Source organism: Dermochelys coriacea, chromosome 5 (assembly GCF_009764565.3).
Source record: "Dermochelys coriacea isolate rDerCor1 chromosome 5, rDerCor1.pri.v4, whole genome shotgun sequence".
Taxonomy (NCBI): Eukaryota; Metazoa; Chordata; order Testudines; family Dermochelyidae; genus Dermochelys; species Dermochelys coriacea.
In genome coordinates, this window is record NC_050072.1 from 79670545 (window position 1) to 79697330 (window position 26786).

The 26786-nt window shown below is 40.9% G+C and overlaps 1 protein-coding gene across 14 annotated transcripts in view; it reads left to right on the forward strand.

The window, feature by feature from the left end:
* Positions 1 to 17988, forward strand: part of CSNK1G3 (casein kinase 1 gamma 3) — a 169281-nt gene extending 151293 nt beyond the window's left edge. For 9 of the 14 annotated variants that reach the window (XM_043514318.1, XM_043514308.1, XM_043514309.1 and 6 more), the window contains 3 exons: positions 940 to 1046; positions 1471 to 1494; positions 15568 to 17988. In XM_043514318.1, the coding sequence (XP_043370253.1) occupies positions 940 to 1046; positions 1471 to 1494; positions 15568 to 15622 (186 nt within the window). In that variant the 3' untranslated portion in view covers positions 15623 to 17988. The remainder of the gene's footprint in view (positions 1 to 939; positions 1047 to 1470; positions 1495 to 15567) is intronic. The other 5 variants (XM_043514310.1, XM_043514313.1, XM_043514315.1 and 2 more) reach the window with 1 other exon arrangement.
* Positions 17989 to 26786: the final 8798 nt, after the last annotated feature.

The window sequence follows — 26786 nt, forward strand, 5'->3', positions numbered from 1 at the left end:
TTGTGACAACAGTGACCACTACTCAGGAGGGGACAGCCACAACATTGCCAGTGCAACCTTGCCTTTCCTGACCTGGAGTCCTGGAGATCCGCTGGCCAATAGTGAAGGTGACATTCCAGGAAGCTCTGAAGTCATATGAAGATTGGCAGATGCCCTGGCTGCCTCCTCTCCAGCTCCTAAGTATACTGCATACTGCTAGGTAGTGGGAAATCAACAGAGCTGTGGCTCCCGATGGTCTCACCTGCTGCTCTTGCCAGATGGCCAAAACAGTTTCTTCCTTAATATCGTCATGTTCTTGCTTTGTCTTAGTGATTGTATCAAAGAAAGCTGAGGATCTGGGGTGCTGCACTTAGACTATGTCTACACTATGGCCTTTACCGCTCTCCAGCTGACATAGTGCTGTCCACACTGGTGCTTTTGTTGGTGAAACTTCTGTTTGTTTTTTCCACCCTGTTTAAAGTGCAAGTGTAGACAAAGCCTCAGTCTGCCATTTTTAAGAAGTCAGTCTTGTAGATCACTTTTCTGTAGCAGCAGGAGAGTGAGTGTATGGAGTAAAGAGTAGCAGCCGTGTTAGTCTGTATTCGCAAAAAGAAAAGGAGTACTTGTGGCACCTTAGAGACTAACAAATTTATTAGAGCATAAGCTTTCATGAGCTACAGCCCACTTCATTGGATGCATAGAATGAAACAAATAGTACATGAAGTGAGCGGTAGCTCACGAAAGCTTATGCCCAAATAAATTTGTTAGTCTCTAAGGTGCCACAAGTACTCCTTTTCTTTGTATGGAGTAAAGTTAGTAAATTGTATTAGAAGAATCATGGTCACAAGAGCATCTAAAATGGTAAATTAATAATGCTTATCTGGATTTTTCAGTATGTTATGCAGTTTCAGAATCCTATATGTGCACTTGCATGACTTAAAATACTTTTGGTAATTGCAGGTTGTAAGCTCAACAAATGGAGAATTGAACACAGATGACCCAACTGCAGGCCGTTCGAATGCTCCTATCACAGCCCCTACAGAAGTAGAAGTAATGGATGAAACAAAGTATGTATTGTTCTTATCTGTTAAGGTTTAAAAGCCAATGTTTTGATCCACAGTACTGAGCTAATCACTATTTCATTTACCTAGTTATTTATTAAAAGAATCTTGCACACTTGTCCTAGGAAGTGGCAAAATACTTCAATAGTTGTGAGCTTTAATTATGTGGGCTTCAAATAATTAAATAATAGAATATCTGTTATCCTTAATGTTGACTCCATTAGTTAAAGTTAACATAACACAAATTGTTCACTTTACAGTAGTGAAATCCATACTTGATTTTGACATGTTAGCTAACAGCTTGGTAAGAAATTTTACTGTCTTTTAAAATCACTATACTGAATACAAGACTCGTGAAGAATTGTAGAACTTTTTCATGGTGTTTGATGTTCTGATTCTCTTTTTTCCCTTATTTTTTTTTTGTGCATAGCTGCCAGAAAGTGTTGAACATGTGGTGAGTTTCAAAGTGTAGGCAGGCAGAAATAGCTCCATTGGCTTTGTTCTCATTGTGTGGCTTAAAGCTTCATGGGGAAAAAAAGGCCTTAAAATGGCAATTACAATTGGAAAACCTATGCAAAAGGATTTGAAGTACATAGTATCATTAGACAGCCTGTCTTGGATGCTGGAAGAAATACCAGCATGTTAAGGAGCTGTTTTGCCTGCTTCAACTCTTGTTTGTTCAAGTGGTGTAGTCTGTGTGTATTTTCTCTAATACTTTTAAGTGGACAGTGCAATATCAATGTTTTTTTATATATTATTTGCTATGCTATTTTAGTGGAAAAACATCGATGTTTTCAGATGTTTTCATATTCAGGTAACAATTTAATATCTAGAAAATAACTAATTTATCTGAACTGGCACTAAATACTTGAAGATGTTTGAACTTCACATATTTTTTTAAACATAGTACTTACTAAATTATTAGTCATTGACAACTTGCAAACTAATTACAAAAACTTAACGGCCGGGTACATAAATCACAGTGAAGGGAAAAGTATTTGTTTGGGAATTAAATACATCCATTTGAATAGTGCAATTTGTAATAAAGAATAAAACAGATTTTCCTTGTTATTAGAAAATAAATAAGGAGTTTTAACTGACACTTTTATATTGCTTTCGAGAACATGATTTCACAACAGTGTGTCCAATTGGTCATCAGATGGAGACACTCATGCATGAAGGTCGTGGTACATTATTATTAGTGATAAGGGTAATGTTACAGTAGTGCCCATAGATCAGACACAGTTGCACTGGGGCCCCATTGTGTTAGGATCTCTAGAAAGAGATGTAGTCCCTTCCCCAAAGAGTTGATACTCGCATGTGTTTCTTCTTTGATGTTAGGACTACCCGAAACATTAGTGTTGTTGATGTGGGAGATATTAGGGGGAAGTAGGACACTTGTAAAGCCTTACAATAAATCTCAACTCAAAACATTTTTTGGATTATACTTGCAGTGGAAAAATCTTTTTTGAAAGTCCATCAGTATATTCTGAGATGACTCACTGTACAAATAAATCTGCCTTAGAATATTATTCTTAATGGTATGTAATAGTATTTAATCACTGCTATGACCTTGTTTCACCAAAGCACTTTTAAAGATCATAGGGCGGTGATTCTCAAATATTTTTTACTGGTGACCCCTTTCAGATAGCAAGCCTCTGAGTCCAATGCCCCTTATAAATTAAAAACACTTTTTTATATATTTAACATCATTATAAATGCTGGATGCAAAGCGGGGTTTGGGGTGGAGGCTGACAGCTCACAACCCCCCATATAATAATCTCATGACCCCCTGAGGGGTCCCGACCCCCAGTTTGAGAACCCCTGCCATAGGTAACTTTAGATTATTTCTGATGTTACTGATTTTCAGGGCAGCTACTTAAAGTTCATTATGTAATTTACAAAACACTACTTGCCTCAATAGTCTACATACTAGATGATTTGAAGATTTGGCTTGACTTGTACTAAAGCTGTTGCCAGGTGCTCATGTCTGGAAAAATGATGAAGAATAAGGCCAAAATTTTCAAATGTAGAAGCTTAGAGTTAGACAATTAAATCCATATTCAGGCACCAAAAAAAATGAAGTCCAGGCAGTTTTAAGAGATGCTCAGAAACTGCTGTTTCCTTTGATTTATATAGCGTTTATCTTCAGCATCTCTGGAAAAAACCCACTTATTAGCCTCCTATCTTTGAATTTTTTGGCCTAATTTTTTTTATTGCATCTCATATACTAAACAAATAAATCTTAACCTATCTCTTTATGTCTGACTCCAATTAATCTTTGTGACACATGGGAATCTCACTTTCCCAGAGAGGACAACTGTTTTATTGCCAATGGAATCTAAACTACACCTTCTGCTTCACCATCCTTTTAGAACTGGTTTTTTGTTTTCTTGGTAATTAAAGGCAAAAAAAGCTGCTGCAAGCAGTATATACTAGGTGTATGCATTAGGGATTCTTTGAGGTATTAAGTGCTTTATAACTATATATTGCAAGAATCTTAATCAACTACAAAAATAAAACTTAGTTTATATGGTGTTGTGAGGATTTCTTAATGCTCAAACAGCAATGTAAAATGTAAGTACAAATATATTTTTCATATCCGTACGAAGGACAGACATTATATTTAACTTTTTTTTAAGGAATCTTGGTCTTTTGTCAAGAAACTAGTTACTTTTTGTTCCTTTGCCTATTCTTTTCTCCCTCTGAAAATATGAACAAAGTTAAAGCTTTCCAGAAACTTTCATTTGTAATATTTTCCCATATTCCAGGAGCATGAATTTAGTATTTGCCCAAAATGTCAGTAGTCTCACAGTTTACTGCCAAGACAGAATTTATTTTCGGTTTCAGGGATTTTTTTAGATTGCAGAAAAATTGCTCTCACAGCTAGCTGCCAGTGATTTATGGATGCAAGCATAGTTTAGCCAGTTGTAAATATACAATTTGACCTTCTGTTGACCTTATGAATCTGGTAGCTTGTTTTCCTGTAAGCATCTGATTGCCAGCAAAGGGACACTTCATAATTGCCAGTCCAACAGTATTGTTACTGTGCTGTGTGTGTGTGTGTGCGCGCACGTGCAAAATATACAAATATACTTTGATATCATAAAAGTACTGTGATTTTGTTGGTCATATATTTAAAAGCAGCACAGTATTTACACTCAGCCTAATTTTTAAAAATGAAATACTCTAATTTTAAATTAAATAAAAAGAACAGAAGTACTTGTGGCACCTTAGAGACTAACAAATTTATTAGAGCATAAGCTTTTGTGGGCTACAGCTCACTTCATCGGATGCATAGAATGGAACATATAGTAAGAAGATATAGTTATCCACACACACACACACACACACACACACACACACACACACACACACACACACACACACACACACACACACACACACACAAAAGTTGGAAGTTGCCATACAAACTGTGAGAGGCTAATTAGTTAAGATGAGCTATTATCGTCAGGAGAAAAAAACTTTTGTAGAGATAATCAAGATGGCCCATTTAGACAGTTGACAAGAAGGTGTGAGGATACTTAACATAGGGAAATAGATTCAATATGTGTAATGACCCAGACACTCCCAGTCTCTATTCAAACCCAAGTTATTGGTACCATTAATGGTATTTCCCTCAGTTAAGTATCTCACACCTTCTTGTCAACTGTCTAAATGGACCATCTTGATTATCACTACAAAAGTTTTTTTTTCTCCTGCTGATATTAGCTCATTTTAACTAATTCTATACATCCAATGAAATGGGCTGTAGCCCACGAAATCTTATGCTCTAATACATTTGTTAGTCTCTAAGGTGCCACAAGTACTCCTGTTCTTTTTACGGATACAGACTAACACGGCTGCTACTCTGAAACCTTTAAATTAAATGTTTTCTATTATATATATGACTATTTAATTATTTTATAGTGCTGTAAGTTTGCATGATGTTTTAAAGCTTTAGGACCAAGTTCCTGTCCCACAGAATTCACAATCAAATTTTAAGAATTAGGGATTTTGTCATTGTTTTTTCTGTGGAAAATACGGTTTCCACAAAATCAAAATTTTCTGCAGGGAAAATTAAAATTTTGGCAAAAGTGACGACAAAAATATTTTGTTTTGGCTCAGGTTGTCTTGAATGGAAATACTTTGATTTGTGGAACCAAATCAAAACATTTCATTTTAGCTCAGTTCAACACTGAATTGCATCTGCCTAAGCTGTTGCAGTGCTTTATGGGAGTTTGGGTTTCAGATGCTGCATGTCTCCATTGTCCATTGTGGGTTGGGCTCCTTAACTAAGTTACATATCCCATGAAGCAACACAGTCTGTCCTCTGGTTGAATCACCATTGCACCTTCACAGAAGATGTATTCTGGACAGGGAGCCTGGCTAATAGGGAAGATTGGGGACATGAGGACCCCCAACTACAACTCCTGTGAATCACTGCAGCAGCTCAGACAAATGCAGTTCAAAGCCAAACTAAGCACAAACTGAGTGTGTTGTTGCTCGAACGGCAGTGTTCCATGTTGATCAAAATGTTCCAACATTTTGAAATCAGATTTTTTTGCAACATTTTATTCTGTGAAAATTTCAATATTTTAACTTTTGTTCTGATTCCGGTCAAATTTAAAAAGTTGAAATATAAACTTCTTGGAGTGATGGCGCATATCCATTGCATTGTGGTGTGTGGGCTTGCCACATGCAATGGTCCCGGAAGTTTTTCCCTCAGTATCCGTAGGGGACCGGCTCTGGCTCCCTCTGGAGTGGTGCACATATGCACTGGTATAAGGAGCACCGCTCCCCCTCCCTCAGTTATTTCTTACCGCCAGTGATGGTGCTGGAATGTCTCCTTGCTTTGGCATGCTTTCCTTCTCAACTGTGCCTAGTTGTGAATCTCTTGTATATAGTTCTTTTTAAGTTTGTATAGTTTATTTCCCTTAGTGCATAAGTTAGAAATAGTTAGTTAGTACCCTATGGGACTTAGCCTATGGACAGGGCATGCCCCGATCCACGGGCTTCAAGCCTTGTGACCACTACAGAAAACCTATGGCAGTCAGTGATCCCTACCAAAGCTGTCTGAGGTGTTTGGGGGAGACCCACATACATGACAAGTGTTGCATTTGTAAAAGTTTCAAGCTGCAAACCAGAAAGGAGCAGAACATTTGAATTAGAGCGCTCCTTAGGGAGTCGGCCCTTGCACCGGCCTCAGAGCTGGCTAGATCGGACTCCTCTCCAAGCACTACAGCATTGGTGCGGAGTTCACCGCCAGCACCAGCCTCCGACTGACGCCAATCCCCATCCCTGATATTGGCTAAAAAGCAAAGAAAGGCAGGGAGAGGGCGTTCTTCTATGTCCCATAAAGGGAAAGAGAAGGCTAGATGAGAGCAAAGACCCACACGGGGCAACTCCTCCCCTCCAGACGGTGGCCAGACTCCAGCACCTGTTGAGCTGTTGAGCCCTTTTTGAGACCTGCCTGCCACCCTGGGAAGCGACAGAGGTATTTGGCACCTGGTGATGCCGTCCGCGCTGGAGGCTTTTTAGCACCCCTACTTTTTTCCAACCACTTGTCTTCCTTCCTCTCTGCCTGGGCCTCTAATATCGGATTAGTGGGTCCTCAGCACAGCAGCAGGGGGGTATACCCTCCAGTTTATTTCTATTGCTCCCTCCCCCATCCCTCTTCAGGTACCCTTCATGTGAGCATCTGCTCGCTCACTAGGTGCAGTGGCTTCTGCGGGTGGGAGCCGTGGACAAAGTCCCTCTGCACTTGAGTGGGAAAGGGTTTGAATCCCGCTATGTTTTTATCCCAAAGGCCAAGAGGGGGAGTCTACGCCTCATCGTCAACCTGCGGAGCCTCAACAAGTATCAAGAAGTTGAAGATCTGCATGGTCTCCCTGGATCCAGGAGACTGGTACTCCACCCTCGACCAGAAAGATGCTTACTTTCACATATTTCACGGACACAGACTGTTCCTAAGTTTCGTCGTTGGGACCTCCCACTACTAATTCGCAGACTCCCTTTTAGCCTAGCAACGGTGACAAGGGTGTTTACGAAGTGCATGTCGGTGGTGGTAGCCTACCTCAGATGTCAGGGTATCCAGATCTACCTGTACGTCGATGACTGGCTCATCAAGGGCTGCTCCAGGATCCAGGTCCAGTGCAGTGTCGAGACGTTGCCAGCCACTTGTCAAGCTTTAGGCCTGTTGATAAATGAATGAAAATCAACATTGGTCCTGGTCCAAAGGATATAGTTTATCAGAGTGGTACTTAACTTTACCCGAGAGAGAGCATTCATGCCAGAGGCCAGATTCAGGGCAATGTCAGATCTGATTGCCAGCGTCACTGCCCATCTGCTCACCTCTGCCTGGGTCTGTCTCAGACTATGGGGCACATGGCGGCATGCAAGTACGTTGTCTGGCATGCAAGACTCAGCCTGCTTCCCCTCCCAGATGTGCTGGCGTCGTCTACTCAACAGCCAGATGTCACCTGGACAAGCGCCTCATGATCCCACTGCGGGCACTTAACTTCCTGCAGTGATGGTCTGACCAGATTCTGGTGCTGGAAGGTGTGCTGTTCCCGAGCCCGCGACCCACAGTCTGTCTGATTTCAGATGCGTCCAACCTTGGTTGGGAAGCGGATCTCGGTATACTGTGGACTCGGGGGTTATGGTTCACGAGAGGAGCTCGAGTTGCATATAAATGTCAGGGAGCTAAGAGCCATCCGTCTGGCTTCCGGAGTGTTCCTTCCCCAACTGTCCGGTCAGGTGATGCAGGTGTTGATGGACAACACAACCTCCATGTTCTATGTCAACAGACAGTAGGGAGCTCATTTGTCAACTCTGTGCCAGGAGACTCTGTCTGTGGGACTTCTGCATTCAGCATACAATCCACTTGGAAGCCTCGTACCTCCCCGGCATGCAGAACACGTTGGCAGATCGCCTCAGCAGATCCTTCTTCTCTCACCACGAGTGGTCTCTTCACTCTTCCAGAAGTGGGGAGCTCCCCGTGTGGGCCAGTTCACCACCAGACAGAACAAAAAGTTTCATCAGTTCTGCTCTCTGGAAGGCATCAGCAGAGCCTCACTTTCCGATGCCTTTCTCCTGTTATGGTCAGGAAATGTACACTTTCCTGCAAATTCCACTCATCAGCAAAGTCCTCTTAGAAATCAAGAGGGACAAAGCATGGGTCATTATGATCGCTTCGTCATGGCCTCGCCAGCGTTGGTTTAGGATGCTCATGGACTTAGCTGTAGCAGCCCCATGGCCACTTCCCAGCCCCATGGGCTACTCTCTCACAGGATCATGGTCGGCTCCTACACGTGAACCTTGCCTCTCTCCACCTCACAGCTTGGATGCTGTGTAGCTGAATCCAGAGGAACAATCCTGCTCTAGTCAGGTACAGCAGGTCCTCTTAGAGAGGAGAAAGCCCACTATCAGAGCAACCTATCTGGCAAAGTGTTTCTCCTGCTGGGTGTTGGAGTGGAGTATCTCCCCAACCCAGTTGTCTCTGCAGTCCATTCTGGATTACCTCCTTCACTTAAAGCACCAGGGCCTTGCCTTCTCTTCGATCAAGGTTTACCTGGTGACCATATCAGCGTTCCACCCTCATGTCCAGGGTAGATCCGTATTCTTGCATGAGATGACTATTAGGTTCCTGAAAGGCCGAGAGAGACTCTTTCCACTGGTCCGAGACCTGGTCCTCCAATGGGACCTCAACCTGGTCCTCTCCAGGCTCAAGGGCCCACCTTTGAGCCTATGGCTTCTTTTTCCCTTCTTGTTCCCTCCCACCTGTCGTGGAAGGTCGCATTCTTGTAGCTATTACCAAGGTGAGATGAGTCTCCGAGATTAGAGCCCTTAGTTCAGAGCCCCCACACACGGTGTTCTATAAGGACAAGGTTCAGCTGCAGCCCCGTCTGACCTTCCTGCCAAAGGTGGTATTGCACTTCCATGTCAATCAGGATATTTTTCCTCCCGGTGTTCTGGCCAAAGCCTCATATGACAAATGAGTAGAGGCATCTGCATACTCTAGATGTCAGGCATGCCCTGACTTTCTAGTTGGAGCACTCCAAGGCTTTCTGCAGATAGACTCAGCTCTTTATTGCGGTAGCTGACAGGATAAAAAGGGCCTTCCTGTGTCCTCTCAGAGGGTTTCAACCTGGATCACCACCTGCATCTGTACTTGCTATGAGATAGCAGGGGCTGTGCTTCCACTGATAGTGAAGGCTCATTCGACAAGGACACAGGTGTCTTCGGCAGCTGTCCTAGTGCATGTCCCTATCCCGGACATCTTCAGGACCGTGTCGTGGTCTTTGGTACACACGTACACGACGCATTACACCATTACCCAGCAAGCCAGAGATGACACTGGATTTGGTAGAGCTGTGTTGCAATAGATATGTCCATGAACTCATCCCTGCCTCCAGACATACTACTTGGGAATCACCTACAATGGAATGGTCATGAGCAATCACTTGAAGAAGAAAAAACAGTTACTAACCTTTTGTAACTGTTCTTCAAGATGTGTTGCTCATGTCCATTCCATGACCCACCCTCCTTCTCATCTGTCAGAGTTCCAGCAAGAAGGAATGGGGGAGCCAGCAGCGCCCTTTATAGCAGTGCATACAAGTTCTACTCCAAAGGGTGCCAGAGCCGGTCCCCTACAGATATTACTGAGGGGAAAACTTCCAGCACTGCTGCATGTGGCGAGCACACACACGTACAATGGAATGGGCATGAGCAGCACATCTTGAAGAACAACAGTTATGAAAGAATAGTAACTGTTTTTTCCTCTGGGATGGAACTTCCAGTTGTTGATCAGTTCCACTAATTTTTTGAAATTGTAAGCCCTCCGAAACAGGGTCTTTGTGTGTACAGAGCCTGGCACAGTGAAGTGCCAATCCTGATGGGGTCGGTGGGAATGATTGTAATATGAATATTAAATAACAGATAAAATGCATACAAATATCAACGCATGAATAAAATTGATAAAGTGATAATAAAATAGGGAGACTAGGGAAAATCTTTTGGGGGTGCTCTATTATATCTGTTATGATGGCTTCATTAAAATATAATATCCTGGATAAGAATAGGAGTGGTAAGTGGGGAAGTACCTGAGTGGAGGCTAGTGTGGTAGCGTCAAAGCCAAAAGAGAAAGTTTAATATTTAGCAGCTTAGAGGCAAATTGAAGGAGAGTGAAGCTGCTTTCTGTAGGTAGGACGTTGTCCAAGGTATAGGGAGCAGCATGCGCGAGAACATGATTTGGAGGGAGGAGATAAAAGCAACAAGAAAAAATTTAGAATTAATTGAGCGAAGTGTATATGAGAGGCAAGAGCAAAATGACAAAAAACCTTACAGATCAAGAGAGGCATGAGAGAGAAGTGGAAGGAGACTGAGCAATGAGAGACTTGAGAAGCTCAATGACATTGTAGCAGTAAGGTAGATAAATGTTTATAGTCATGAAATTTTGGATAAACTAGACTGAAGTGAGGTGGAACTCAAAGGTCAGAGAAGATGAAGTAGTGGCAGTAAACAAAGGAGGAAAGAATAAAGGCTTGTCTATACAGGGAATAGTTAATCCTGTTTAAGTAGGAATAGTTAACTCCATCTGTGGACACAGCTAATTTGGAATTAAGCACTCTTATTCTGGAATAAGAACTTCCACACACAGAGTTAATCAGGAATAGTTAATCCTCTTTAAATTCACACCCTATTTCATTTTGAATTATCTTTCATGTGTAGAGCCCTAAACCTTGGGTCAACATATTTAGCAGTGGGGATTAAGAAGTATTTTGGAGATATTGAACAAAAAGCAAGATTTGCTAATACACTTGATGGGGAGAAGGGAGGAAGACTTTTAAACCTAACATTGAGGTTTCAGGCCTAGTTTTACCTTGTGTAGAAAAGGGGGATAAACTGTTGCTTTTCCTTAGATAGGATAATCTCTGTTTATGCAACAGATGAAAGTTATTACACCCACAAGCAAAAAGTTTAGAAAACATGATCAACTTTTGTCATATAGAAAACATTTTTAAATGCATAAAATATATGTTAGTACATGAGAACATGCTTTGCAGATTGTGGATACCTTCTTTCCTATTAAGTATAATAATAACTTTTAACATCCATAGATATTTGTGTGCATTCTTAAAGTTGTGGTAGCTGTGTGTTTCAAACATTTAAATGCAAAGAGAATTTGTGGACTATTAAAATTGTTTTATAGCAGTTCAATAGTATGTTCAATAGTGAGGCCCTCTAGTGACAGCACATTTAAACACTTCAGGATTTTTGTTACAAACTGTATTCGTCAAGGGTTTGTAAACTGTCTGTATAAATTTAGAGGTAATATCTTTTTTTGGACTAACTTCTGTTGGTGAAAGAGACAAGCTTTCAAGATTACACAGAGCTGTTCAGTCTGGGAGAGGTACTCAGAATGTCACAGTTAAATTAAAGGGTGGAAGAGATAAGGAGTTAACACATTTTGCAAGAATCCATTCAAGGTAAAATGTGCACTTAACAGCTCTACAGTCGTAGGACAAAGAAGGGTTAGTGGGTTATAGATTTTGTAGTGATCCATAAATCCAGTGTCTTTATTCAATCTGTGATTTTTGGTGTCTAGCAGAGTTATGAATTTAAGTTCCCAGGCTCATCTTTTGCTGGGTTTGTGCAAGTTTCCTTTGAGGGTGAAGACAGAGGACTTGAAAAGTGTTTAACTGTGGGTGATATGATTTTTTTTTTGTCGTTTATTATTTTCTGTGTGAGTTCTTTTAAGAGTGTAGTGATTGTCTGTTTTCACCCATGTAATTGTTGGGGAATTTGGTGCACTGGATGAAGTACACCACGTGTTGTGATAGGCATGCGTAGGACCCATGGATCTTGAAAGATGTGTTGTGGTATTGACCATCCTATCAGCGAAGATATGTCTGCAGGTTTTGCTTTGCATCTGGTGTTATGGGAGAGGCTGTGTTGCTTTGAGCTGGTGTCCTGGTCTGTGGGGAACTTGCTTCTGCTGATGAGCTGGAGGATGGGGGGAGACTTGAAGGCCAGAAGAGAGGTTTCAGGAAAGATTTCTTTCAAGATATGGTCCCCTTAAAATATGGGTTGTAACTGTTTAGTGATAACCTGTAAACATTCCAGTATGGAGTGGTAGGTGACAACTAAGGGTGTACAGTCAAAGGGTTTTTTTCCTGTGTTGAAGTAGGTTCTCTGGTGATATATGGGTTGCCCGTTCTCATGCGATCTACTTCTTGGTGGAGTATCATTGAGTGAAGGTGGTGTTAGGTCTGTTAAAGTGTATATTAAGGTATAAATTTAGCTCTATGTTAAATCTTGCCATAAGAGCTTTTATGTTGGGAGATTTTAAAATAGATGTCTACATTTTCTTACATAAATTTAGATATATTTAATGACATTTGTTAAAATTAGAGGCTTTGAGAGTTCCAACACTTCAGATGTTAATGTATATTTGTAATGTCAGAGCTTCCAAGGCAGTTTAATGATTTGGAATGTATGTTTGTTTCTCCAACAAAAAACTTTATTAATACATATTAAAATTAAAGGATTTATTTCCCCTTACCAATAGCTTTATGACTTTAGCATTTTATAGTGAAATCCTCTTAATTGGGATACCCTGTTAGAATTAAGATCAATATCCATTAATAGAAGAGATCTTTGAAATAGTAATACTTCAAAGTTCATGAAGTTCATGGAGTTGATGGGAGACACTGACTGGATTGGTTAAAGATGGAATTTTTCTACATGCCCAGTGCCAGTTGCATTGACAGTTGTGCAAAGTCCATATGTAGTTGGCATGGAAGGAGCAAACTAATAAGAGCAGGAACTAGTGAAGCAGTACACGCATAATGTATAGATCACAACTAAGGAAAGACTGAAACCCGATAGGGAAGGAAGCATACAGAACCAATGTCTCTAGATCAGAGCACATTAACAAACTGTTAATGTGCTTCAGCATGGTCCACACGGACAGTTAGTGCATGGCAGGCTAGTGTGGGGTAGATTCACGCCCCAGTTTGCCACAAACTAAATGTTTGTGTAGACAAGCCCTAAGTGAACCTATAATACAAGGCGAAATCCTTCTGAGAGCTGGAAACATAATAAATGGAGGCAGGAGCCCAAGTGGCATATCACCAGAACCCTAAGATTAAATGTCCTGGTATTATGCCATGTGTTTTGTCAAACAGTGCATTGATGAGTGATTGTGCCATGCCTCCAAAGATGTGATAGTTAGTAGTGAACGGTGAATGAAAGCTTGCAAAGGGATTCAGTGAATGAGGAGTTGGCAGTGAACCAATTTCTGCAGATGTGCTTTCAGGTTCAGAACCTAAGCATAAACTGTAGTGGTCATAGCTTGGCCATTCGTACATGGATGACCAAAAAAATCTAAGGATTTATGGACTGATTTTAGGTGCTTTGTTTGTTATTCTTCAAGATCTGCTATGTCCTATTTTTTCATAAGGACTATATAAATAACATTATATTGCTGGTACCTATATCTTGAAAATAATTCTTTAATCTGTATAGATTCTTCTGTGGTCTTCTAATTGTGGGTTTCCTCATTATTAATAAATAATGTTTTTTTCTACTGAAAGTCACGTAACTCTGACCATCCTTGGTCTGAGTCTGTCCCCCAGTTCTGTTTGTGATTGAGCTACAGATTGCCCTTCGATAATATTTTGAGAGAGCAATTCTCCCTCTCTCCTCTCACTATGGATGGATTCCTCATCTCTCTTGGAACACTAATGACCCTAATTTTTTTCTCCCTTTCAAAATCCACATCTCAACCAAGCAGGCAGGATTCCTTCTGGAACATAACTAATGCTGATGCTTGATGAGTTGAAGGACTGCTGAGATACAGAAAGCACAACAATCCTCTTCACTGCAGTAGCTGTAGAATATGTCACTTCCACAGCATTTCTCACCTCGAGAAGGAGACGTTATGGATAGCAATCCTTACCTAGTGTGCAGCACAGTACTATAGAGCACCACCAACAAATCACTGAATCTGTCCTGGGCCACCTATCTTATATTCTAAAATAAAATTTTCCCATTCACTTCTGAAATTATAATAAATAAATAATGTGGATATTTTCTCCATTGTTCATTTTAACCTTAGAGCAGATCTCCAGGAAGTCTCAGCAGAATTTATCTTAGGGTTTTAGAGAGAGGGCTAAATTCCTTTATGCTAACATAGCAAGGAAAATGCCACAAGTGTAGTTTCTTCCATCTGTCTGTTCCTTCGGTCCTCTTTTTGTTGTCTTTTCCCAGTATTTTTTCTCTTGTTTAGTCTTTGATTTTTAAAAACATTTATCTCCTTTCTTCTGTTTTTCTTTCCTCTGTGTCTTCTGTTTCTCCTTTTTTGTTTTTTATTTTCCCTCTTTTTTTTCATTCATCTGTATTTGTTTGCTCTTCTCATACCTCTATCCCCTTTGCTCCTACCTGACTTTCTCCACTCTGTCAGTACGTTGCAATTGACAAATTTTTGTCAGCTTCACATTTTCCCTCAGTATATAATGAAGCAGACGAAAGGATATCAATATACTGTACCAGTCTACATTGAGTTCAGAGTCTAGCTTCGTTGATGTTTCTTCACAGCACTGAATCAGAATGTGAATTTTAAAATTATTGTTAAACATTGGTTTGAGACATTTCAAAAAAACTCAACAAATCCTTTCCCAAACTCTGAGTGCTTAAAGGGTGCCTTTTAAATTAAGTTGGGCAGCAACAGCAATATTAGTGAATTTTAGTGTAGTGGTTCAGTATTCTAAATAAATATTTAAAATACATTTACATTCCTGTTTGTCATACTAGCATTTAATGAAAAGTAATACATGGGAGATCAAAACACTTTTATTTCCAAAAATACACCTATCATCCTCCATACATAATGCTTTATTATAACTCTCAAACTAATATGACTGTTCTGTCTTGGCATGAAACTATAATGGTCACTTTTATTTGTAACTCTCTTGTCTATTATGTAACTTATTTGACTGTCTCCAAAGAAAGTGTGAAAAGAGTTAGAAATAATTCTGCTGTAATTTTGGCTTCAGTAATATATCAGGGTATGTCTTCATTGCGCGCCAGATAGGTGGGCAGTGATCGATCTAGCGGGGTTTGATATATCACGTCTAGTCTAGACCTGATAAATCAACCCCCGAGCACTCTCCCGTCGACTCCTGTACTCCAGCTCAGCGAGAGGCGCAGGCAGAGTTGACAGGAGTGGCAGCAGTCGACTCACCGCAGTGAAGACACCACGGTAAGTTGATCTAAGTACGTCGACTTCAGCAACATGAATAACGTAGCTGAAGTCGACGTACTTAGATTGATTCCCCCTCCCCCCCCGTATAGTGTAGACCTCAGTCACCCTCAATGGAGATTAATATGTACCTTGCAGTGGTATATAACTTTATAGAGTTTTAACTGCATATTTTAAATTAAACAAGTATGGCATTAGATATGATTTATTTTTGTGCTTTAGTTTTTTTGTTAAATATCCTATTTCCTGTCACACTTGCAGGTGCTGTTGTTTTTTCAAGCGAAGGAAAAGGAAAACCATTCAACGCCACAAATGACTCTGGAAGCAGGCAGAACATGGGGAATTACTTTCTTGTTCATCTGCTGTCTTGTGATTTAAAAAAAAAATTATTTCTGTAATAACCACAAATTATTTTCAAAGACTCCATCTTAAACAAAAATGTCATGCCTCCATGCTTTGGTTTGGTTGTCCTTCATTTGTATTTTATTTTTCATCCATCTCTTCTGGAAGCTTTAAAGTTTTATGAAACATGAGTCCTTCTTTGACCATCAGTAAATGGACTAGTGAAATGGTACAAATGAATACTGCTCTATCTTCAGCAAAACTAAACTTCAGAAGCATTTATTCTGTCCTAGAAAGCAATTAGCAGTATCTTAGCTGAAGATCAGATATGTCATAAATCTGGTTTTTGATGAGTTCTATAACAGCATGTTGAAAGCAGTCTTTTCAAGTGGATAATGAAAAAGAAAAGTATAGTTGCCCAAGCATTTAAAAATAATAAAAAGTCTTACCTTAAGATTTCTTATTGTCTGTGACATCTGCATTGATTGTTCAGTATTACTGATGGTACTGCAGTCCCAAATTGTATTGTATTAGCATTAAATCCTCTCCATGATATCATGGTACAGTCACTACCTGGAGATACTGAGGAAGAAGCTAGATGGATTCAGCTAATGGCAATGTTCTATGCTGTAATTGCCAATGAACAAAAAGATATCATCAGTAGACTCTGAGTTTGAAAATGTGTTTTTGTTGTGGCTCTAATGGAGTTGCAGCATAGTAGAAATGGCAGCAATGCTTGTACAAAAATACAAATGTTTGTATAATATAAGTTGTGCTTGTGGTTACATTAGACAGGAAGATGAAATACCTTCAAAAGAGAGAAAATATTTAAGAGTTATAAAATACACTAAGAAGAAATAAATGTGAATCTGATTAAAGTGGAATGGGAATTAAAGCCTACAATTCCCATGAAGGCTACTGCTGAATGACAACATCCTCCTTAAACTTGGATGTTGAAAATTTGGATGTGCCATGTAACTGTTAGATCTTGTTGGTAAATTATTTTACTCATTGATTTTTTTTTTTAAAGGGCAATGGAAGTGGGTTGAACTTATACTGCCTTCTCTGTGTACTAGACTGTAGTACCTAAAACTTCGCTGTGGTTTTCTGGAACCTTCTTAACTTTCTGTGTAATATTGCAACTGATGTAAGATATTAGGGAAAGGATGGTTCAGGTACTTTTCCCCCACAGTCCTTTGAAGTGCCTGCAATATCTATAAACCAGCTGTTCTGTAGAAAAGGCAGACCATTCCATTTTTTCAAGTCTGCTTCATTTAAAGCCATAATGACAGAGGTATGCTTTTGTCATATTTAGCTGCAAGTACTTGGAGAGATGGAATAAAAGGACGGAAGTGGCTAGACAGACTTGTTGACCAAAACTCGGATTAATTCTTACAATTGTTAAAAAAGCCTTCTAGAACTAACTTATTTTTTTTTTCTGCCAACATATGCCTTCTGGTGTACCTATTTATTTTTAAATCTATTTTGTGGTAACATTCAAAATGTGTATTAAAATAGATAAATGCACACCTTTGAATTCATTATTGCATTTACAGGAATTTTAGTTGTTTTTTATAATTTATTTTTTCTTAACTGCCAAAACTGCAATGCATTGTTTTGATGAATTATGTGCTCACATGAACACAAAAACGTGTAATCTGGTCATTGTCACTGTTGCTGTTAATGTTCTTGTTAAATTTTTGTGTTTGTTAAAAACCTGAACTTGGCCTACAAAAAGTATATACTGTATAACTGGGTCAACAGTTTCCACTCAATCTGTTTGTATTACTGATTGTCTTAAACTCATGGACAGTTGCATAATGTTCTTTATTTTGATTTGAGTTGAAAAAGTAGGTTGATTTGACCATTCTAATGTGAAAACCTGTCTTTCTTTGCAGTATTTGACCAAATTTGTCACTCCATAATATTTGTAAATACATGCAGTGTTGTATTTCTTATCATACAGTTTAGTTTAATTCTCAAGGGATGTTTGGCCTGTACAGTGTTTATATGATTTGAACTCCTTACACACAACAAGATGTGTATATTAATCCAATTATGGACTTAAATATAAAAAAATTATAAAATCTGTTAATTTGCTGCAAAAACCAGTATCTAGACATTTTTGCTTTTTAGCAATATTTTAGCTCAATTTTAATGCCGAGGAACATTTCCTTCTGGCAACACACACTGGTCAATAATAAGTAAAGCAGGTATGTTCAGGTTAAGCCAACGTTTTGCGTTTGTATGCTTTTTCCCTTCTAAACTAATGAAGTCAACATTGCCTGAATGTCAGAATAATGAAATAAATCCCTGTTTAAAATTATGTAACTGAAGAAGGAAAAAAAATAAAATGGTAGTTTTTTTAACTTGTCTTTTCCCCCCTTTCCGAAAGTGTTGGATATAATAGTGGAAGTCATTAGTCTGGGGCCTCCCAAGCAGTTATAATCAATCTATTTGGACTGGACTCCCAAAGCATTGTTCTTGTAAAAGAAAGTCACTAAAAATGGCAGCCTGATGATGCATTTAGACAGCAAATGGATGGAAGTACATAAGTCTGATTGGAATCTGCTCTGTGATGTGGTATTCACTCTTTGGGAGCTGCCCATGATTGCAATAGGGTATTTGCAACAGTGTCTGGCATATATTTTAAGAAAAATATTCTAGTGGAGTTGGTTGCCTAACACTTTCCTATATAATACCATGATTTCAGTCGCTTATAACTTCTCCAAACTTTAACTGTTCAGGCTGACATTTTCCATGCCAGATGCCTGTCTTGGGAGAAATTTTTAAAAATTTTTTAAATGTTTAAGATAAAATAGCTCCACAGTTTCCAAATATGAAAAATACATTGGTTTGCCTATGTTGCCCGGATGGAAGAAAATCTTAACCATTTCATTGAGAAGCTTCAGCATCTGTATGCTGTTGAGCAAGGACTTGAATTTTAATTAGGGCTGTCCAGCGATTAAAAAAATTAATTGCGATTAATCGCGCTGTTAAACAGTAATAGAATACCATTTATTTAAATATTTTGGATGTTTGCTACATTTTCAAATGTATTGATTTTAATTACAACATAGAATAAAAACTATACAGTGCTCACTTTATATTTATTTTTATTAAATATTTGCACTATAAAAAACAAAAGAAATAGTATTTTTCAATTCCCCCATTGCAAGTACTGTAGTGCAATCTCTTTCTCATGAAAGTTTAACTTACAAATGTAGAATTATGTACAAAACCTGAATTCAAAAATAAAACGGTGTCAAACTGTAGAGCCTACAACTCCAATCAGTCCTACTTCTTGTTCAGCCAATCACTCAAACAAATTTGTTTGTCTACATTTGCAGGAGATAATGCTGCCACTTCTTATTTACACTGTCACCTGAAAATGAGAATAGGCATTCTCATGGCACTGTTGTAGCCAGCATCACAAGATATTGATGTGCCGGATGCCCTAAAGGTTCATATGTCCCTTCATGCTTCAACCACCATTCCAGAGGACATGCGTCCATGCTGATGATGGGTTCTGCTCAATAATGATGCAGAGCAGAGTAGACCGACGACGCATGTTCATTTTCATCATCTGTGTCAGATGCAACCAGCAGAAGGCTGATTTTCTTTTTTGGTGGTTCAGGTTCTGTAGTTTCTGTATCTGAATGTTGCTCTTTTAAGTCTTCTGAAAGCATGCTCCACACCTCATCCCTCTCAGCTATTGTAAGTCGCTTCTGATTCTTAAACCTTGGGTTGAGTGCTGTAGCTATTTTTAGAAATCTCACATTGATACCTTCTTTGCATTTTGTCAAATCTGCAGTGAAAGTGTTCTTAAAATGAATATGTGCTGAGTGATCATCCGAGACTGCTATAACATGAAATATATGGCAGAACAGGGTAAAACAGAGCAGGAGACATAAAATTCTCCCTCAAAAGAGTTCAGTCACAAATTTAATTAGCAAATTATTTTTTTAACGAGCATCATTACCATGGAAGCATGTCCTCCTGAATGGTGGCTGAAGCATGAAGGGACATATAAATGTTTAGCATGTAAATACCTTGCAATGCCTGCTACAAAAGTACCATGTGAATGCCTGTTCTCGCTTTCAGGGGACAAACTGTCTCATGGCCCAGCGGCGGATTACCCCTGACGGGCCACAGGTTGCCCAGCATTTAAAGTTTTACATTGTTTTGTTTTTGAGTGCAGTTATGGTTAAAAAAAATAAATAAATAAAAATCTACATTTGCAAGTTGCACTGTCAAGATAAAGAGATTGCACTACAGTACTTTTATGAGGTGAATTGAAAAATACTATTTTTTGTTTATCATTTTTAGAGTGCAAATATTAGTAATCAAAAATAATATAAAGTGAGCTCTGTACATTTTGTATTCTGTGTTCTAATTGAAAACAATATATTTGGAAATGTAGAAAAACATCCAAAATATTTAATAAATTTCACTTGGTATTCTATTGCTTAACAGTATGATTAAAACTGCGATTAATCGTGATTAAGTTTTTAATCATGATTAATTTTTCTGAATTAATCACTTGAGTTAACTGTGATGAATCAACAACCCTAATTTTAATAGCTGGGCCACCCCTATGTCAGGTATGTGCCTTTTGTCATCCAGGTAAATAGATAAATAAAACCTGTCCAAATCTTGCCACAGTATAAGCCTCTGAATATCACTATTCACTCATACTTGGTATAGTTTTGCTAGAGACTGCCAGCATTATTCTCAAGATTCTCACTCAGCCAAGTGGGATGCGTATGCGCTCTTTCCATAGAGTAGCTGAGCATGCTGCAGGTTGAGCAGCATTTTCCATACAGTTCTATTTCGTGTAGGCTACTGTGGTGCTGTGCACTGGAATTGAGAGTAGGGAGACTCTCTTCTGTGCTCTGAATAATCCGGCTTCTTGAACCCGGCACCATGATGAAGGAAGTAGTTTGATTCAGATGCAGAGTAGTGGAAGACAGGCAGGAGATGCTCTAGTGGTTAGGGCCCAATTCCCTACTCCACCACAAACTTACTTCCTGTCATTTAGTCTTTCGGTGCCTCAATTCCCTATCTGTAAAAATCCATACCTCACAGAAGTGTTGTGAGCTTAAATACATTAAAGATTGTGAGGCATTTAGAAAAGAGCTATGAAACCCACTGGCAATGTTTATTTCTCTTTGAGTGGCTGGATCACACAGAACGTAAATCTGCTGCTACCAGTTAATCCACTAGTTCATGTGGTAGAAATCCATACTGTGGATCTAAAGATTCAACCTGTGGGGAAGACCCACATGGAGGTCAATATGATTCCAAGTGATGGAATTTATTTTTTCAGTTTACTTAGAAGTTAGGAAATGCCAGTATTGAAGTTGCATGTACAACTTAATTTCAGCTTCCTGTGTGCATATGTACTATGATAGCCTTTAATTCCATTATCACATTTTTTTCTCCACAGGAACCCTGCCTCATTCAGTACACAATATGGACCATATTGAGGGAGCAGCTATTCCATATTTTGCTTTCCCCTTATGATTCAATGGGTGGACTCATGCCTTATTTACTGCACACTATTCAAACCCTACTCTGAATACAGAATTAAAAACTTAATTCTGGGGATTTCTGTGGTGTTCATCATAATAGCAACTGAGTGCTTCACAAACACCAATTAATTTAATTTCACAACACCCCACTGGGGTGATTTTACACAGAGGGAACTGAGGCATAGAGGTGGTAACTGTGAGAAGCATCGTCTAATTTTTGGTGCCCAATATGAGAGATGTAGGGCCTGATTTTTTTCAGAGTACTTAGTGTTTTATAGCACTTAATATGTTCAAAGCACAATTCCCAGTGACTTCAGTTGTAGCTGTAGGTGCTCAGCCCTGTAGCTGTAGGTGCTCAGCCCAAAAGTCTCAAGTTGGACTCCCAGAAAGTGAGGAACAGTGAGTTACAACTGTGAAAAGTTTGATTTAAATGATTTGCTTAGTATCACGTAGGAACTGTGTGGCAGATAGAATCAAAGTCTCCAGGGAAATGTTCCACTGTCTTGGACAAATCCTAACTTCATTAAGACAATGGTCAAATCTCTTCCAGCTCCCAGGCAGCAAGACCCAGGGTCCTGATTCTACCAGGAGATTCAAAAACTCAATCAAATTCCAATGCCTGCTAAAGGACTGCAATATTCCACTCAGGTTGAGGATCTGATGAATTGTATGCCTCAACCAGCAACAAGTTGGCCAGCAAACAGCCCCTTCCTCCTCACTGCTCACAAATCTCCTTGATTTTCTGACACCCTGTGCCAGCATGGCAGAAATCCCAGCACCAAACATGGAAAATAAAGACAGGATGAAATAACCAGTTCCCCTCAAAGCCTATGCTGAGACTGTATTACAGACCAAGAGACCTTTCTATTAGCCTTCATTGAAGCTGCTAAATCCTGCCCCAATATGCTATCCAGGGTGGGAAACTGCTTCATCAAACCTACGTATCTACAGCTTCTTCTTCGAGTGCTGTCCCTGTGGGTGCGCCACTCCGGGTGACTGCATCCCGGCACCATTAATAGGAGATCTTTGGTAGCAGTGTCTGGTCGGGACGCACATGCCCAGCTGCTGTCTCGCAGTCTCGTTAGAGTCTGCCTGACCATGCGCATCCTGCACCCCTCTCAGTTCCTTCTCAACTGTCCTTGGCTGAAGACGGAACTTGGGGCAGTGCTGAACCTCTTCCCAGGTCAATGAAGGAAACAAGTACAAAGACATAGAAATAGTTAGAAACATCCCAGTTATTTCCCTTCCTTTAGAATAGTTACCTAGTTTCAAAAAACAAAAAGCTTTTTCCTCAAGTTCGTCTCCCTTTGAGACACTCTCCCCTGGCAAAGCCCTGGCTGGGATGATTTAGTTGGGGATTGGTCCTGCTTTGAGCAGGGGGTTGGACTAGACCTCCTGAGGTCCCTTCCAACCCTGATATTCTATGATTCCGAGTGCAATAATGCTAGGGTCTTCAGGATTTAAGAAATGTGCCTCCTGTCAAGAGTCTATACCACGGTCCGACGGACACTCATACTGTAGTGCCTTGGCGAGAAGTGAAGTGCCTTGGCGAGACACACGTCCCAGCCAAGTGTGTCCATTGTACCAGCCTGAAAACCAGGCGGCGTCGTGACAGGGACCTGCGGCTGAAAATGTTCCTGATGGAGAAATCCCTACAGCCGCCTATGGAGACGGGCAATAGCAAACCCTCTCCCTCACGCAGCCAGGTTGGAACCGACTGGGAGCACGGCTTCACCCTCCCACGCAAAGAGGCAAGAAGCCCAACTGTCTCTGTCCAGAGACTTTCAAAAGAGTAAAGGGTCTCCTGCAAGATCCTTACCCTCAGCGCTGAAGGCAGGCACCTCCGACCATCCCAGCACCTCATCCACGGCTCCAGAGGAGTGCAGAGGCAGGGACCCTACTTCCCGTAGCGGGAAGGTCTCCTTGACAGCGGTCCCCTTGGCACCGAACCCGCATTTTGCCCCAGTGCTGACAAGAACGTTGGCACTGAACCTGCCTACCACTCCAGCAGCAAGAGTGGACCTCACGCAGGGTGCCTACAAACAGCCAGTGGCACTGGCTAAAGGAAAACAGAAGTCAATATGGGCTTCTGAGCACATATCAAGCTCAGCAGGATCACAGCCCAGGGAGCAGCAGCAATTCTTAAATCAGGACGACATCTCAGTGGCCCCTGAGCCTGACTCTCCGGTCCTTGACACACAGTGTTTACTCTTTGACCAGCTGCTCTCCCCACCTGACCTGGCTACCTTCACTGACAGTGAGCCTGATATGAGTTCTCCCCACCTGCCTGTCATCCTCCACCAGGACGATTTACACTTCAGGTCACAGTTCACAAGCAGCAGCCTCAGTTTCCCTACTTCGCTTCCACTTTCTTATCCCATGCCTTGGCCTCAGTGGTATCCTTGGCCGGCTCCTGCTGCCACTTGTCCTCATGATTCTTCCACCAGACCACAAATGTGTTCTGAACCCTTATCTCCAGCTCTGTCTACTTCTAGATCGCCTGAACCTCCCCCTGAAGAGGTGGGCTATGAACCAAACCCTGGTTCACCAACTTCAACTCTCCATCAGCTCCAGATGGAGCCCTCATGCCTCCACCTCCACAGAATGTGGATGACTATAAGCAATTCCAGGAACTTTTCAAGAGGGTGGCACTCAGCCAGGACATCCGTTTAGAGGAGGTCCAGGAGACACAACACAGACTCCTCAAAATTCTCCAACCCTCTGCGCCCTCAAAGATCGTGCTACCCATAAATGAAGCACTCCTAGAACCAGCTGACACCCTCTGGCAGACCCCAGCCTCTATCTCACCAACTTGCAAAAAGGCTGAACGTAAATATTATGTTCCTGCTAAGGACGTAGACTTCTTATTTTCCCATCCACAACCGAATTCTCTTGTAGTGGATGCAGCAACACACAGGACGAAACAGCCGCAATACCAGCCCACCCCGCAAGACAAGGACCTCAAATGCCTTGACCTCTTGGGTCGCAAGGTTTAAACCTCCTTCACTTTGCAATTCAGAATTGGAAACTATTCCATCCTACTTGCAAGCTACGACTTCAACAGTTACAATAAGTGTTGGTGGAGGGTCTGTGCGACCACCGCTTGACTCCACCGCCTATTTGACCATTTGGCCACTATTTCCTGGGTTTCTGCCATGCCTGGCAGCAAATCACACAGGACCGTTGTGTACTCGAAATAGTTCAGTCCAGTTACTCCATGCCTTTTATATCCTACCCTCCTATGCTCCTCCCTTCCCCGTCCCTCTTTAGGGACCCCTCTCAAGAATACCTACTTTGTGTAGAAGTGGCTTATCTTCTACAGTTAGGTGCAATGGAACCTGTGCCCACACAACATCGAGGAAAAAGGTTCTACTCCCACTACTTTCTGACCCGAAAGGAGAGCGGGGGATGAAGACCTGTACTAGACCTACGCCGACTGAACAAATTTGTACATGGATAGAAATTCAAGATGGTCAAATTAGGCACAATAATACCCACACTGGAACAAGGGGACTGGTTCATAGCCCTCGACCTACAGGATGCCTATTTTCACAAATCCATTCATCCAGCACACAGACACTTCCTGTGATTCACACTCGGACATGACCATTTTCAATACAGGATACTCCCTTTTGGACTCTTTACGGCACCGAGAGTATTCTCCAAGACCCTAGCCGTAGTCGTGGCCCACCTCCACAGACACTGCATCATACTTTTCCCCTACCTAGATGATTGCCTCATCAAAGGCAGCTCATACAACAAGACATTATGAGCTACCTGTTATGCCATCTCCTTGTTCCACAACTTAGGTCTACAAATAAACTTTCAAAAATCCACCCTGACACCCACACAGCAGATAGAGTTAATTGGAGCTCACCTGGACTCAATTCAAACCTTACTCAAACATGCACAATAGCTCAACCAACATTGAAGAAAGCCACCCTGAATACATTGGTTCTAGACAACTATTGTTCAGTGTCAAACCTTCCATTCTTGAGCAAGCTTATAGAAAAGGTTAGCCAAAGCCCAACCTCAAGCTCATCTAATTGAAGCTAATATCCTAGACTGGACACAGTGTTGATTTAGGCTGGAATATGGAATTGAAACTGCTTTAACTGGCACTGATCGATGATCTTCTGCTGTCAATGGATAGAGGGCAGACATTCATTCTTATCCTCCTGGCTCTCTGCAGCATTCAACACTGTTAATCATGAGATGTTGCTGTCTCCCTAATAAAGGTAGAATGAGCCAGGATAATGTACAAAAATTGTTTGAGTTCTTCTTTGAGGGATGGACCCCATGAATAGTAATGGGAAACTGCACTTCTATTACTAGACTCCTTGCTTGTGGATGATGATCACAATGATCAATTTCCTGTATTCAACATCTACATGAGCCAGTAGGTGAACTGGTCAGACAACATGGTCTCAAGCGCCAGCAATATGTAGATGACATAAGTCTACCTCTCCTTTTGACCATGCTACTACTACAAAAAAGGCCCAGTGCTTAGAAGAGATAAGTTCATGGATGAAGGACAATTGTTTGAAGCTGAACATGAGCAAGACAGAGTTTGTGCTGGTGGGCAGAGGAAAGCATTTTGAAGAGTTTGCAGGCACAGGGAAGTCTCCTTTGCTTGAAGATCCACACCCACAATTAGCTCAGTCCGTAGCGTATGAGTGCTCCTTGTTTCCTCGCTGACTCTAAGCTCCTTTATAGCAGCATCTGTGAAACACTTTCTATCACCTCCAGTTGGCTAGGAGACTCTCATTATGGCAAATGATAACATGGCCTCAGTTATGCATGTCTTCAGGATTTATGAAATGCTAATGGGAACAGAATGCTGTAATATACCTCCTCAGCAATATGTATACAATAAAAGTAAAGCTTTCTTGGGATCTGGCCTAAGACTGGAATGAACTCCCCCAGGAACTTAAGGACAATCACAAATCTCACTGCCTTCTGCTCTATGTGCAAGATGCATTTCATAGACCTTAGCCTCTCTAACATAACCATACAGCAGTGTGCCTACATAATATATACACGTCTCCCCTGTGGAAAGGATGGCGATAACAAACGTGATAGATGTTAGTTGCATTGTTTAATACACTGTTGGTGATTAAGCATGGCATAAGAATCTATGTAGAATAGAACTATGAGACCATCCTTTCTCTTCCTTCCTTAGAGGTTTTTAAGGTCAGGCTTGACAAAGCCCTGGCTAGGATGATTTAACTGGGACTTGGTCCTGCTTTGAGCAGGGGGTTGGACTAGATGACCTTCTGGGGTCCCTTCCAACCCTGATATTCTATGATTCTATGATTCCTGCTGTTGCCTATCTGATTTACTACACACCTTCCCACTTCTGTAACAAATGAGGCAGGGATCCTACAAACAATAACTTCCTTTCTTTTTTGAGTGCTTGTTCATGTTCATTCCAATATAAGTGTGTGCTTACCCTGAGCATCACAGTCAGAAAGTTTTTCCCCCAGGGGTATCCATCGGGTCAGCTCTGGTGCCCCCTGGAGTTGTGCACTCATATCGCCAGTATAAAGGGTCCTGCTGACCCACAGTCCCTTCAGTTCCTTCTTACCACCCATGACGGTCTCT